Source organism: Xenopus tropicalis, chromosome 1 (genome assembly GCF_000004195.4).
Source record: "Xenopus tropicalis strain Nigerian chromosome 1, UCB_Xtro_10.0, whole genome shotgun sequence".
NCBI classification, from domain to species: domain Eukaryota; kingdom Metazoa; phylum Chordata; class Amphibia; order Anura; family Pipidae; genus Xenopus; species Xenopus tropicalis.
In genome coordinates this window covers 85392815-85409554 of record NC_030677.2, presented here as the reverse complement: position 1 = coordinate 85409554, position 16740 = coordinate 85392815, and the positions used below count along the sequence as shown (strand labels likewise).

Sequence of the window (16740 nt, the reverse complement as noted above, 5' to 3'; positions counted from 1 at the left end):
TGCACTCAGACCAAAGGGGGCTGAATAATTACGCACACCCCACTTTGCAGTTATTTATTTGTAAAAAATGTTTGGAATCATGTGTGATTTTCATTCCAATTCTCACGTGTACACCACTTTGTATTGGTCTTTCACGTGGAATTCCAATAAAATTGATTCATGTTTGTGGCTGTAATGTGACAAAATGTGGAAAAGTTCAAGGGGGCCGAATACTTTTGCAAGCCACTGTATTTCCCACTTTTTACCAAATATAGTTCTACTACCAAAAAAATACACAGCCTGATTTATATGCCATGTAAAATGTATGCACTAACTTCCTTTTGGGGTCTCTAAATGCCAAAAACTTTGGTAATCCTATGCACAATGGGTATAAACCTTTTCAGTTGACCATTGACTTTCCTGTTTATGATTTTTTTTTTTTCTTGGTAGCTAATGCTATGTGGGAGATAAGGTGGCAAGTTTGATGCAATTTTGGGAAAGCATTGTGCCCATTTTGAATCCACCGCAATGTGTACTTTCAAAAAAAATATATGTTTGGGGGGGGGTCAACATATTTTTACCACACAAAAATGCAGTGTATTTGTTGAATTTTCAGTAGCTGAAGCGATCTCTGGGGAAATTTGTATGCACTAACTTACTTTTGGGGTCTCTAGATGCTGCATACTTTGGTAATCCTATGCACAATGAGCTTCAAACTGTTCAGTGGACCCTTGGCTTTTATATTTAGGATGTTTTTTCAGAAAAGCATTGCTGCTTGATACTTAGCAGTAGAAAGACATAGTTACCCATTTTGGATTCGGCAGAATGTGTGCTTTTCAAAAATATATGGTTTCCTGTGGTAAACCAATGTTCTAGGATATTTGGCTTTGAAATCTATGTATGCAAGTATGCATGTATCTAAGTATGCAATATTCTGCTGTAATGTTGTGAAAATGTGGTAATTTACTGCTGGGCATTTTTGATCAATAGAAGTCAGAATTCTTCATAAAACGACACATATAAGGTATCGGCTTGTTCGGGAGACATGAGGCTTTCCGGATCAGTTGCATTTTTGTCAATAAAATATTTTTCTAGTATAAATCCCTATATCATAAAAAATAGCAATTTTTTTTTTTTTTGATAATTAGATTTGGAAAGCGTAGGCTGGATACAAAGATTGTATACATTGTATCCCTATGGAAACCTGTCATCCCAAGAAGTAATTCCTGAATCTTTTTCTATCATGTTAGCTGAGCAAAATAAACGCTATCAAAATTATTTACATGTTGTTCCTTTTAGTCTTGGAATACACAATTACACAAAAAAAATGGTATTTTGTGGACACTACTATTAAGGTAAGTATTGTATCACCCCAAATCTTGGATATAATTGACAGCTCCAATTTTTTAAATAAATATATATTAGGTATGGATGTTTTTATTTAAAAAAAAAAGGGGGGTTCATGTTTAAATTGCAAAGGACTTTATTGTACAGCTTTTTTATCTATGAGTGAACTTATGTATTAAATGAATATTGCTCATCTTTGTGCTCCCTGAATCAAAAATAACAATGTTACAAAGTTAACATAGTCACAGTTATTTATAATGGATATATATTGTAATAGCATGTTAATATTTGCTGCAAAATTGTGCATTTTGCCATTGGTGAAAAAAATTGTAGTTTCTTTAAGAAAGGCACGGTCATATCAAAAAAGGAGTGTCCTTTGCTATTTCCCATTTTTTTTTTTTTTTTTAACAGTTTAGCGATATCAGCAAACCAAAACAGGACCGATTTGCTTGTCAACTATTAAAAGTAGGGTAATTGGAGAGTTCTTGTCTTTCTTTGTCTGTATATGTTTAGAAGTGATGTTGAAAGGTCATGAGAGCAGAAAAAAACACCCTTAAGAAGTGGGTGAGAAAGAAATGTTCAATCAACAAACAAAAATCTTCAGCACACCACTTACATACATGTTCTCAGAGGGTGCTTAACTTCCACAGCCGCTCCCAAGCCTTTTTTCCATGTATCTTTGCAAAGGGGAAGAAGCACTCCAGTGTGTCGGCAATGCCTTTAAATCATTTATTTGCAGAAATGTACAAACGGCACAAGCTTTCGGGGGTGACCCCTTCTTAATCCTTCGTATTGCACCTGAAGAAGGGGTCACCCCCCAAAGCTTGTGCTGTTTGTACATTTCTGCAAATAAATGATTTAAAGGCATTGCCGACACACTGGAGTGCTTCTTCCCCTTTGCAAAGATACATGAGAAAGAAATGTTGCCTGGTTGGAATTGCACCAAAAGAGACTGCATCTTTTTGAAATGGTACTTGTCTGTATTAAAGGATAGGCATTTTGCAGTATAGAATCAAAAAGTACCCTATTCTGTGAAATAATCCTGGTTTGAATGCAGCCCCGGCTACAGACTGGGGAGGAACCCAATTGGCTGGCTGCCCCAGTGCACTGTTGGGAGAGAAAGGTGTGCCTAGGTTTGGAGCCAAAAATTAGGGGCGGGTCCAGCAGCTTATAAAGGGAGCCCCTGTTGTGCCAGCAGTTGAGACAGAGGCATCCAGTGAGCAGTGACTGTGACACTGATGGGAAGCTCTGCCGAGTGCCAGCCTATAAAGAGAGATCTGCTACACTGCTATTAGATGCCTTTACTACCTGTGGATTTCCCAGTGAGTGATCCATCTGAGGGAAAGGTGTTTTTCGTGGCCTGCTACATGGGAGCAACTGCCTATTTCAAAGGGGGAGGTACTTTGGGGCAGGTAGCGCTACCTGGGGAAACTGAAAGAGCTCTGGGGAAGGGACTTTGCCAGGACTTAACTGGGAAAGGGTATTTCCTCCAGGAGAAACTGAGCCAGTAGTGGCTAAAACCCCACAGGTTTCCAAAGCAGGGTTATTACTGTTTGCATGTTATTGCTATTTTATTTTCACACCATTATATAAATCCCCTTGAGGTGTGCTCCTCAGTGTCCACTAGGTGGGGGCACTGCACTAAAATCCCAGTTCCCAGTAGCTTTTATCTGCAAAGGAGGACCAATTTCCTGTTTTAAGCATATATACAGCCCAAAATAAGTGAGTGTGCCAAGAAAGGGTTACATATATATATTATATATTTTAAATCGTACAGGTCTACTGGCTTGAAATGCATGTTACATCATGATTTGTGGTCACACACTTTATTCTACGTGATACAATTTTCCAAAGAGCTTCACGTGTACCTTGAAAATGGTGATCAGTTAAAAAAAAAAAATACCACAAAAATGGGCAGGTATTTAATAAAACAATACTGGTTTCCGCAACATAATATATTTCATCAAAAACAATGATCACTGGAGAATTTCTTTGTAAAATTCATTAGTCCAAAAATAAAAAGGCAGAAATTTGCTTTGCAAGACACAGCCAATTTTGAGTTGCAGTAGATTAAAAACATGTTTGTTCTTGGTCCATCATCTAAAAGAGGAAGCAGGGACTGTTCCTTTGCAGCAATGTATCAAGTCTCTGAGAAACATTTTTACACCCCAAGCTTGTTGGCCTGGGTTAGAACTACTTTCAGAACTGGCATAAAAGCAGATGTTTCACTAAAGTTACTGGTGCTCACAATGTGGGTGTGTATGTTTAGTCCTTCTGTGTAGTTCCGAGATTCAATACTTCTGGCAATGTTGTGCAATCCTGCAATTATTGCAGGGGAAAGCTGAAAAAAGCAAGTAGCAAGATAGAGTTAGAACATAAGACTAAGTTGTACTGTATCTGTAGCATTACTTAAACTTGATATTAAAGGAGAAGGAAAGGCTAAATCAAATTTTAGGGAACCCCCTGTGATTGTTATCACTTACCTGATACCCCTGGCTGGTGCTCCTGTTAGGGTAAAACTCTACCGGCCTGGGGTATATGGTAGTGTGTTCCTCTTCCTTCTGTCTTCTTTCTTTAGAATCCCAGGGCCTATGGATGCACAGTTGAGTGAAAAAGCCAGCCTTTTTGTTAAAGTTGGCTCTCTACTACACATTTGCCAAGACCGAAGCAGAAAGAAGAATCGCTGGCTGGCATACACCCCAGCCGGTACAGTTGTCTCCTAACAGGAGCACCGGGCAGGGTTTTTTAGGTAACAAATTACAATCACTGGGCAGTGACATGCCCAGTGATTTAGCCTTTCCGTCTCCTTTAAACTGCATATTGTGCATGATGACAAAGAAAATCACAAAACATTTCTTAAAAAAAAAAACAGATCAAACATTGTAACACAGAATTAAAGAATATTTTAAAATTATATTAAACACACATTTCAGCTTCAGTATGTTTTGAGTTACCATAGTGCTTCCTCTCAGGCGTTTTAAATATAGTTTCATTAACCATTTCTTTAATTGAAAACTAGGACTTGTCAGGAAAAAACAAAACAAAAAAAAAAAAACCACACAAATCATTCAAATAAAAAAATAATTACACATTCATTTTTTTATTAAATGTGCCCATTCTGACTCAGATTGTAAGCTCTACGGGGCAGGGACCTCCTTCCTACTGTGTCTCATACCACATGGCACTTAAATACATATATGTATACATATATATATATATATTATATCACTTGTCCTCCCTGTGTGTAATTTTGTATTCTGTAAGACTGTACAGCGCTGCGTACCCTTGTGGCACTTTATAAATAAAGTTATACATACATACATACATATTGCAACCATATGGGAACATATTTTAACATTTGAAAGTCCAGTTCCAGTTCTGTCCCCGTTGTAAAATCCTTACATCATTATCATCTTTCTTTTACAAATTATTACCCACTAGTTTCAGTCTCAAACACGTAATAAACTCCTAAAACTGTTGCTGAATATTTTTAATAATTTTGCCTTTAGTTAATGTTTCTGCACAGAATATTAACTTAGTTATTAAAAACAAATAATGTACAGGGGCGTGAGAGAAGTATAATTAACAATCATTATCAAGGTGAAGGTGACTGGTTTTGGAAAAGGGTGTCTAAACTCAGCAATGAGCTTTTTTATAAAGTTTTTCCCTACTTAGAAAGTGGACCATCTGGAAACTGAAAAAAAAGCAACAAACCTAGTAGGAAAGGTTACACATGTTTTTTTAATCTAACCAACCACAATTAATGTGTAATTGCAGAGTGCTCTTATGAATTTCAGTTTTACACAAAAATCCAGCTTATGGCAAAGCAGCAGTGACAGCTACTTTGTCAACTGGATTCAAGATATTAAATTACGAATGCTAAAATGAGAAAGAAATGGGGAAAGAGTTGTGCAAAGTGTGGTCCATAGACACAGGCTACATTAGTCATTTCACCCTCTAATAGATGCCAGAGGTTACACAGCTAATACCTAAAAATGAAAACAAAATATAATTATGGATAGTCTGGCAATGCACTGTGGCATTGGAAAGATGGCTGTTCTCTGTGTAATTTTTACATTCCACTGTCAATCTCTGCAAATGTGCAGAAGGATAAGTGCATAGTATTATTTTAATATATCATATGCAAATGATTTTTGGTCAAACATCCTGCTGGGAATAGTGTTTATTGTATAAAGGTCTGCTAAGCTTCAACCTCTTCTTTGAAAATAATGCCTATGAAATTAGTCAGCAGCTAATTTCTGTTAGGGGAGTACAACAATATGGCATGCTTATACACACTTACCGTTTGCTCTCGCAGTTTATCATAAAGATATTCTAGGCGTTTATTTGCATCATCTAGCTTCCGCTTGGTTTGCTGGTAAAAAAAAAAAAAAAAAAAATGAAACCATTTTTCTTTCAACTATTTTTTTACAGTGTAAAATCTAAACACACTATAGTATTTAAAGAGATTCAGTTATTTTTATGGAGTAGTTTTTATTACTACACAGTGTACATTGCAAATATTTAATGCTATCATTTAAAATGTTATTCTTGACCAGTAGTTGTAATGTTGGTGCATAGGCAGCCATATCAGGTCACTGTGCCTGACCCCCTGCTTTCAGAAATAGCCAGCACTGCAACTAAGATAAGCTGCTGTTTCTCCTACTCAATGTTTTTCCCAATCTGTTCAACTGACTTAGCTTGTGTCCTTTAATTTCTTCTTGGGTGCTATTCTCTTATCTGGGAGCATTTTTATCAATGCAAATGATATCTGGATTCATTTTGATCTATACAATGTTAAAAACTTCTCCAGGCTTCGGGAAACTAAGGTTTTTACTGACTCTTACTGCATTTAATATATTTGTGTTGACAGTACCCTCTGTCTCTCACTGTATCATTTATTTAGGACCTGAAGTAATTGTTCTTGGAAGTTACTGTTGGACAGTTTTCTACCAGGAGCGCTATTACTCTAAAGCAGGGCAGTGACAGCACAATAGGCTGCATTTTGGAAAAAAACAAAACAAAACAAAAACAACATTTTTTTCCCCATATCTTAATCCCTTTAAGGAGCAGCTAAGTGACAAAAACTTAATCCAACCCCTACTGGGATCTTTCATTTCAACATTTGCAATCCACTTACAGTGTACCAAGTATAGGTTTCTTTTGAAGTATAAAAAGTGAAAATGTAATTTTATTTTTTGCCTTTACATCCCCATTAATAGTATAGTCATTGTCTTTTCTTTGGCCTTAATGGAATGGTTGACCGTTCCGTTAAGATAGAATTGTAGAAATACAGAGATTTGTCAGTCAGGCCAGAAAATATGATTTAACATCAAATTTGATCTAAACATATGGTTTTTGCCCTACATTCAATCTTATGTTATATACCGGGTCATTTGCAGAACACAAGCATCTTTGGATAAGAGCCTCAAATGTAGTCTTTAGAATCAGGTGTTCTCCAGGAATTGGATTCTTGACAATTTTTTCAGCTGGTAGAGTATGAATAGCCTGTAGTACACAAATACAAACTATATTTAGCTACACATATATACAAAGAGCATTCCAAACACTGTGTAGCAGTCAACAAACAGCTAGTAAGAAGCTCATAAATGTTTTTTTATTTTTTTTATTTCTAAGTTTAAAGTTCTAGTTTAAATCACCTGAATGGTATTGCCAATGGGTGCTCCAGGGGCACCCTCCATACTGGGCTTTGAGGACTCAAGGGGCAGTCCAGGTTGACTGTTGCAGGGCTGTGATATTGGAAAGGAAGTCTGGGTACCAGGTTGTGCTACAAGCATTGTCGAAGGCTGAAAGGGTATAGAGGGCATCTGTGTTCCAGAGGCTGGGATCTGTTGCTGCTGGGAGCTTGGGTCTGTCACAGGGTTCATTATGGGAGCAGTAATTGGAGGTGGAGGTACATAATTTTCTAGGACCTAGAAAAAACAAAAGTATTACAAATTTAAGAAATTCAAGCAGACTTTTTTTGTCTGTTATTTCTAACATAACTGTTGTTACGCCTCTCAACACAGTAGTGTCTTCTGTTGAGTTTCCAGTTTCTATTTCCTGCAATTTTGTAGGCCATTCAGACTGCTGTTAAATAAAAGGCGTTTCTCATCAAAGAGGATGATAAAGCTCTATTATTATTTAATAGTTTTCCATTGAACTGCCTTCTTGGATATTTATAGGCGGATTCATTTCTAAACATGCCACCTATGCAGTTATTTATAGGAGCTACCATATAAACTTTGATTAGCCGAATATGTGCAATTGAGCCCCTTCCTGTGTTCCTTTTATCCTGTGTTCTTTCCTTGCCTATACTGTTTGCCTACGATTTGACTCTTCGCCCTGCTATTTAGACTCTTTGTTGCTGCCTGCCTCGACTACTGTCCCGGTATAAAGGACATTGCACTTAGTGTATGAAGCAAGTTGATGTAATGATAAATAAGTAAACAAGACAACCAATACAATGCAAAGTTTCAGTTTTCAACAAGCCACTAATATGTATTTATTATGTTGTACTGCACATATGCTCCTACCTGCCAGTCACTCTTCTGTGGCCCCACCTGACAGAATGATCCAGCCACATAATATGGAAACTGCTGGTAACTTATCTCCTGTTCAACACAAAGGTAAACTAAAACTCTGCTGAACGTCTTTCATCTATCCAAAGGTAGATGGGGGAAAAAAGGACAACACCCCAGAGTTTCTTCTCATTTGTAAGAAAAAAAAACAAAAAAACCCCTAATTCTATGAAAACAGACGTATTATCTTGTTCCTTTTTGGGGGCAAAGCTCAGTAATGGGCTGAAGGTGGGGAATGTCTGGTCATCCAATGTATATAGGAACTTGGAACAACACAGATAAGGAAAGTGCAGTGCTCATAGCCACATTTGTTTCAGAAAAAAAGAAAGTGCAGTTTCTTTTTTTTTATTAAATGAATGTGGCTATAAGCCATGCACCTTCCTTATCTGTTTTGCCCCAAGTTCCTATATACTTTGGATGGTGAACAATTCTTTACAGCAATTCCAGAAACTGTTAGATCAGGGAGCAGCAGCAAAAACAAGCATGAAAGGTAGATACATGTTTTGGTGTGCTTTCCATATTTCTTTATTAAATGGCTGTAATCAAACAGAGTTATGGTAGACAGGTGAAAAAACAGGCACTAGTTAAAACTAATAATATTATATATATATATATATATATATATATATATATATATATATATATATATATATATATATATATATATATATATATATATATATATATATATATATATATATATATATATATATATATATTAACCTTCATGGAAAGGAATTCTTTTCAGTTACACAAATACAAATATACTCTATACTCTTGTCAGCAGGCAAAAATATATATACTTTTAATCAATATACTACCCGCTGCATCATACATTTGTTATGCACAATTTTTTTATGCAAAAGCAGAATACAATTTACTTTAACCAAATCTAGTTATACTTCAAGGTATTTTGGTACTTCATGTATCACAGCATTGGTTTATTAAATACAATGAAAATTATGTACATGATATGTTATCTGCTTTAAAAATGGAACCAACCTTCTTTTTCGAAATCCTGCTCAATGCGGGTGGATCATTCCATCCATTCAGAGGACCTGAGAAGAATAAGTTTTGTGTAAGTTTTTTTTAAGACTAAAATCAAGTTTGTGTAGTCTGTGATTGCAGTGTATAGAACAGAATTATAACAAATAAATAAATATAAAATAAAGTTCACCTTGGCAGTGATTTACCAAAGCAATAGCATATATGAGCCAAACGGAAATGGCTATAAATTAAATACACATAATCGCAGATTAGGACATATGCTTAATTAAGTAGTTAATTAGATCGCCAGTGCAAATATAAACCCTATACATAATAGATTTCTACTTACAGCATCTGTAAGCAAAAACTAACAATAAAGGGGAGACAAGAAGTGGTTGTTATACAGGGCTCATTATCTGTAAACCATACCTCACAACATTTTTAAAATGGAAAGAGGGATAAAAATAAATGCCATGCACAGCACAGCAAAGTTTTTAGACTATGCCATTTTTTGCAACCACACCCCCTAAATATCACTCCCATTTGACTAAATTTGGCAGGTTATTAAAAGTTTGAACACATTTCTGGGGGTTTTGGGGGTCCTGTTTAATGTGTTATTAGTTTTGCTGAAAAAGGTGAAATTCCCCTAAGGCTGATGCCACACCAGGCGTAGGGGATACGAATGGGATACGCTCGGGTGCAGGCACATGTAGCCGATATACGCATGAAAACGCGAGACTTTGCATTCTCTCGCGTTTTCGTGCGTATATCGGCTACATGTGCCTGCACCCGAGCGTATCCCATTCATTCGGGTGCAGGCACAAGTAGCAGGCGTAGGGCTGAATTTTCGGCAAGCGTTTTTCCGCTTGCCGAAAAAATCAGCCCTACGCCTGGTGTGGCATCAGCCTAAGAGAACGGATTAGCTTATTAGTTACAATTGTATCTCAGTGCAGGTGTAGCTTCTTACCTTTCAGGGCTCTCTGCCAAAAGCCCACTTGTTTAATTAAAAGCGAGAAAGGTGACGCTCGTTAACATTTCTGGGCTCTCTGCCAAAAGCTATTTTTAATTAAATTTGTAATGTTTAACTTCAATGCAGGAGATCAAAGGGAAATGAGGGACTTTTCGGTAAGAATCTGGGACTGTGGGTTGAGCTATCAAAAGAGGGACTGTCCCGTGAAAATCGTGACAGTTGGGAGGTATGCTGTAAACTAACTTAACTACGTAAATATTCTGTTAGTGCTTTATAAATTAAAAGAAAAAAATATATATATTTTTTTTCAGCATGTTTTTCTCATTTTTAAAAAAGGTGTATATAGGCGTATACTACCAGTATTATACATGAAGGCTAATTATAATTTAAAAAGTTTTATAAAATGGACAATGTGAATTTAAAATCAGTTCACAAATCACAAAAATAAAAGGCAATTCAATTAGAAAAGGAATTTTCCAATTAAAAAAGTTTATTTTTCAAATTTGTTTTTCTTGCCAATCTTATGGCAAAATACAGTCCCACCCCATAAAATATACAGATATATATATAAAAAAAAAAAAAGATTGCTAATTGATTTTGAGCTTGCATCAGCAAAAGTTCACCTTGAATGTAAGTCGTATCTTGAGCAGACTGATACTCTGCAGACGGAATAGAAATGTAATTCAGAAGGTTAGAATAAGAGAAAGAGCTAGATTTATTACAGAGATGCTCTTTACAGCTGCTCTTTAAAGCAGAGGTAAGGTTTGCTTTAGAACTACAGTACATTAGTATGGTTCCAGAAATGATATTTGATTATTACTCTTTGACTGCCAATTAAGTAGAATCTGTATTTTCACATTTTTGTGCCTTAAAGCTTTTAAACAAACATTTAGGGGGAGATTTATCAATGTTCGAGTTGGATTTTTTTTCACAATTCAATTTTTTTGGTGCTAAAAATACCCTAATCAAAAACACGAATGTCTGGTATTTATTAAGTGCAAAAAGCCCTGAAAACTAAAAGCTTGCGAGTTTCTATAGAAGTCAATGGGAGTTGTCCTAGACAAAGTCAAGCCATATTTTCACACTTGAATTTTTTGAGTTTTTCTTAATAAATAAGCGAGTATTCGATATGAGAGTTTATTCGATTTGGAAAAAACAAACTCGAATTTACAAACTTGAAAACTGATAAATAAGACCAATACAATACAATTTAAAATGAAAAAAAATCCAATGCTATCACCCCAAGATCCCCCCAACCACAACCCCCCCCCCCCCCCCCCATTTCATGCTCAGACCTGTTCTCTGGGATGCAGGCAGCTCACTGGTGGCAGGCAGAGTACCTGTAGATCCAGGAGGAGGCAGTGCGCAATGTGCAGTGTTAGCTGGGGCTCCTGGTCCACCATGCTGGAAGGATGCACCACTAGAAGGAGGAAGAGAAGAAGAGGCGGAAGAGGCAGGAGAAAGCAGAGCAGGCCCAGGGTACAGTGGCTGAGTTGTAGTTTGGGAAGCTGAGGTATAAGAAGAATTGTGGTAGGGCGTAGCAGAAGGAACAGTAGATGGTGGTTGGGGCTGATAGACAGCAGGACCCCCCATGCCATAAGAATACTGCTGCGATTGTAAATAGGCTGCATAGAAAGAAATGGAGAGGAAACTTATCAGTATAGAATAGCATACAGTTTGAGAAAAAAAATAACATGCACATATACTTGTTTAGTAACTTTTTGTAAGAAACTACACAAATCATTTTTATAGCTTGGAAATGCAGACAGACACATTTCTAAGGCAAGAGGTAAAAGGGTGGCAATTTTTGTGGTGTTTTAGCTTGTCTCCAGAGCAATTAAAAAATGCCTAAAGGGCAATAACAGGTGCTTAAACACTGAAACACTTTACATGTGGTGATCCTGGGCAATCATGTGAAAAGAAAGAATTTTTGGGTGCAGAAGTGATTTACCACAAACAAAAAAGCACCCCATTTGCCAAATTCTCCCTGTGTGGTTTAGCTTTATCGATATAAATAAGCTACTATTTAGCCAAGGGTGCTGCTATTAAAGGAATACTGTCATGGGAAAACATGTTTTTTTTTTTTTCAAACGCCTCAGTTAATAGCTCTTCTCTAGCAGCATCCTGCATTGAAGTCTAGTTTTTAAAAGTGCAAACAGATTTTTTTAGATTTAATTTTGAAATTTCACATGAGGTTAGCTATGTTCTTCATTTCTCAGGGTGCCACTTCAGTCACTCTTTACTGCTGTGCTGCAAGATGGAGTATATCACTCCCCCTCCCTTTCCCCGCCAGCAGCCGGTCAGCAGAACAATGATAGCAAGATAGCTGCTCCCTGACACCTGTGGTAGATATCAGAATAGCATTCAATAGTAAAAAATCCAAATCTGGCTTGGGACTCCTCCAGTTAAGCTGGCCATATACACACCGATAATATCGTACGAAACCCCATTTCGTACGATATTCGGTGCGTGTATGGCAAGTCGATATCGCAGGAGGCTGCTGATATCGGTCGACTCGCCGATCGGCCAGGTTAAAAGATTTTGATCGGGCGCCATAGAAGGCGCCTGATCAAAATCTGCCTTCAGGCCTGAATCGACAGAAGGAGGTAGAAATCCTATTGTTTCTACCTCCTTACCTGCCGTTTCAGCCCTGAATGGTTAGTGGCCGATTGTACGATCTTTCGTCCCAATGAATAACAGATAAGCAGATATACAACTAAAAATTCAATTGTTTAAGTACAGATACACATCTGTCAAATTCCATTTGCAGCTCTCTAAACACCTATAAAGAGGAAAACCTCTCACAGGATAGCACTGTTGCTGCCGATAACTGAAGTGCATGGCACAACATTTACATTAAATCACATTAATAATCATCTTAATACACATTTCTAGAATTCTAAAAATTAGAGGAAACCCTGGATAGACTGCCCATATACTGGTACATACGCTGTGAGTAAGGAAGTCTAGGAGTAATCTGAGAGTTGATGTTGTAAGAGGGAGCACTAGAATCCGCTGAGGCTACTGAAGCCAGTGAACCAGAGGTATATGTGGAACCAGGAATATTAAACCCAAGAGGCAGTGCACTGTTTCTCTGCAACAAAAAAAAAAAAATGGATAAACAGTTATGTTTAATTTTAGAATACCATGTTTAATAATAAATACAAGTATGCATACTGTAAGCAAATGTACATTTTATCTTCCCTACCTTCTAGTTTTGGTTTGTAAATTAATGGTCCAACTAATTTACCTGTATTGAACCTGTAAAACCGCACACTTTCACAATGAAAACCTCAGTGACACAATCAAAATTTCTGATTGTTTCCAGATTCATGTGTTACAGCATAAATGCATCACTTTCTCTCACATCCTTTCTACTTTGTAGTGATTAATATAGATATACAAGATTACTAAACTACAAATTTTGTGAATTTTTGACTGCTATAGATATTAAAACTTAAATACAAAATTCACAAAATTTGTAGTTTAGTAATCTAAGTTTTAATATCTATAGCAGTCGATCTACAGAAGTCTGACACTGGTAACAATGTGCCTAATCATCTATAACAACTGTACAGGAGGTACTTGTTACTAATCACTTATTTAAAATCAAAAATACAATTGGTTGCTGTGTGCAGCTCGGGAACTTGAAGGGTAACTATAAAGTTCAGCAGCAAAACTCAAACATACTGGACAAGCCACATTATAATAATATAGCAGGGAAGTGATGGAATGGTACATATTAAGGACTTCAAATAGATATAATCAATCTAAAACATAATTTTAATAAAACCTAGATTTGGTTTTAGAAAAACATGTTTAGCTTATGAATCATTCCCACTACATCATGCAATAGTCAGAATCAATAGAGTAAAAAAATATTATATGGATTCAGAGCATGTGCCTTCACAAGGCAAATACAGTGGTGAGAAAAGAGGCAGAACTGACTAGGATCACAATTTAATACCTGTGTGTCAAAGGAGGAGGCAGCAGGTGCAAAGCTGGGAAGGGCAGTAGGGTTTTTGTTACTCCAGGAAGTGACAGTGGGGGCAATTCTAGCCTGAATTAAACAAAGAAATAACAAATCACTGGAACAAACTAGAAGAGAATGACCCCATCACACTGCACTGCTTGTATAGCAAAGGATGGGATATTCTTCTTACCTGTAAAAATCCCTTTCTCTTCAGTAAAATGGAGGTGCTGGAACTGAAGTGTTAAATTCACCTTCCAGGAGGAATAGGCACTAAAAGAACACAGGTCTTGATGGCCTGCATAGGGGGCAAGCGGGCCTGACAGGCTTCAACCCCTTTTGGAGGCTGACACAATCCAGTATTCAAACAATCTAAACTTGAACAGTAACCTAATACTATGTCAAACAGAAAACTACAGAGCAGAAACATGTTGGGGAAGAGTAAGCTAAATTACCCAATAGTGCAGGAGGCTAAACAAAGAGAAACTCAGGAGACCAAGCAGCAACTCCTGCCAGAAATAGAACAATGCTGCATTAAAACCAAAATCATTTTTGCAGCAGCAGGCGACCTCTGTAAAATCCCACTGCTAATGCTGAATAGTTTCAAATTAACAATAATACAACACTAAAAGTGTCACTAAACAGGCAATGTTTTGGCTTCAAACCAGCCCTGCACTCGGAGGAGCAAATCAATGACGCCTCTCAGTTCATTGAAGAATGCTTGACAGAGGTGGACTGCCTATACCTCACTGATGAAGCAAAGAGGTTCAGGATGTCTGGAAAGAAACTGGCCACTATTACAGTAGTAGGCAAGAAAGGCGGGAATGGAGAGAGCAGGCTTCGTTGTGGGTCTGGTCATCTGGGAGAGCACAAAAACTGAAACTAAATCAGCAGAGGCATGACTATTTTTTTTGCTTTCCTCCTTGCTCCAGCAGGTCAGAATTTTACATCAGACAGCAGTGAATAGAGGCAGGACAGAACTGGCATAATTACCTTTCTGTACAGTTGCTGGACTGCCACAAGCACAATTTAATGCTCTACTTTCTGTGGATTCCACCCAACAAGGCATACAGAAGAGCACGCAAATAGGCTGCAGGGTACAGGGAGGAGTTCTCCATGTTAAGACAAACAGTAGAGAGGTCAACAGGAAACCCTGAGGAGCCCCCTCCAGATAAGAGATCCTTGTAGAGAGGTGTCGCTAAAAATGTTCCCTGTCCACACAGGGTTTGTGAGGGTTTAGGGTGTTGGCGCTTTATAAATAAATGTTAATAATAATAATAATAATAATAATGCTACAGCTGGATCACATTTCCTCTCAGTTTTCACTTAACTGTGTTTAGGGGTGAATTGTAGTTCCTGCTTAAAAAGAATATTTAAAAAATCTTTTTTTTTTTTATACTTAATTCATATAAAAAAACAAAACAAAAACATTCCACCCTGCAATGGGATTGAAGGGCTGTGGACTGCCAGGAGAGTACGGTAGGCCCCCTCAGATGGCTCTCAAAAGTTTCCTCTACAAAAGTGGATTTAAGTCTTTAGTGTCCGCGTTCCCCTATAATATACAAAGCTTGTTAGATCTGATGTGGTCGCTAACTGTAATGTATCTTAACTCAGTAGTGACAATAGTGCTGAGTTTATCAAGTTATATTCACATTTGAAAGCTGAAAGAAACAAATACAATTTTCTTGGCTTTATGAAGGACAGGTCATGTCAGACCAATTTGATGATGAGGTTAGTAAGAAGCTGGACAGTTTGGGTGCAGTAGATGTTATCTATTTGAATTTTGCCAAAGCATTTCTTACCGTTCCCCCACACACGACGGTTCTCTAAACTAAGGTCTGTTGGTTTTAGTGAAGTTGTTTTGATGGATAGGAAACTAAGCTACAGGATCAGGTACAGAGGGTGGTTGTTGGGGTAAGGTTCTAAGTGGGGTCCCTCAGGTCCACATTTGTTTAGCTTCTTCATTAATGATTAAGGGAGGGTATTGTAAATAATGTACCAGTGTTTGCAGATTACACAAAACCCTGCAACCCAATCAATTCAATCCAGGATGTGGCAGCCTTGCAGCAGGATCTTGACAAACTAGCAATCTGGCCATCTAAGTGGCAGATGAGATTTATTGTGGATAAATGTAAGGTCATGCACCTGAGTTGTAAATACGCAAACCACCTTAATGGGACTACACATTGCAAATTCATAATGGAGAGGGACGATGCAGTTTTGGTCTCCAGTACTCAAACAGGAGAAAGTCTTAATTATGAAAAAAGACTGGCCAAGTTAGGGTTGTTTACACTGGAGAAGAGGAGCTTAAGGAATAATATGATAACTATGTTCAAATGTATAAGGGGGTCATATAATAATCTCTCTAATGCTTTATTTACCAGTAGACCCTTCCAGCTGACATGAGGGGACCCATTCAGATTAGAAGAAAGAGGTTCCGTCTAAATATTCAGAAAGGGTTTTTGTTACAGTGAGAGCTGTGAAGGTTGTTGAATTCACTCCCTGAATCATACTGGCCAATACATTAGTTTGCTTCAAGGAGTAGTCTTTTTTATCAAGTAAGGGAATATAGGGCTATGGTAGATTGCTCTTAGTACATAGACTGGTCCAATTGTCATCTTGGAATCAGGAAGGAATTTTTCCCCCCTCTGCGGCAAATTAGGGAGGCTTCAGATGGGTTTTTTTTTTTTGCCTTCCTCTGGATTAACTAGCATTTAGGTAGGTTACATATAGGCATTAAGGTTGAACTTGAGGGACATGTGTCTTTTTTCAACTTAATTTACTATGTTACTTTGTTATATAGGGAGAAGAGAGGAAAAAGGACCTTACTGGGAAATGAGGAGAGGGTACTGTAAAGGGGCTTAAATATGTTAATACCCTGTGTCCTTCATTTTTAAGTTAAAGGA

At 37.4% G+C, this 16740-nt stretch overlaps 1 protein-coding gene across 9 annotated transcripts in view; it reads right to left on the bottom strand.

The window, feature by feature from the left end:
- Positions 1 to 3063: 3063 nt before the first annotated feature.
- sec31a (SEC31 homolog A, COPII coat complex component) overlaps positions 3064 to 16740 on the bottom strand; it is a 66690-nt gene continuing 53013 nt past the window's right edge. For 3 of the 9 annotated variants that reach the window (XM_012960801.3, XM_012960803.3, XM_018092797.2), the window contains 9 exons: positions 13832 to 13924; positions 12814 to 12958; positions 11160 to 11489; positions 10488 to 10523; positions 8910 to 8965; positions 6987 to 7259; positions 6715 to 6834; positions 5630 to 5701; positions 3064 to 3667 (listed from right to left, as the gene is read on the bottom strand). In XM_012960801.3, the coding sequence (XP_012816255.1) occupies positions 3488 to 3667; positions 5630 to 5701; positions 6715 to 6834; positions 6987 to 7259; positions 8910 to 8965; positions 10488 to 10523; positions 11160 to 11489; positions 12814 to 12958; positions 13832 to 13924 (1305 nt within the window). In that variant the 3' untranslated portion in view covers positions 3064 to 3487. 9 annotated transcript variants of the gene reach the window in all.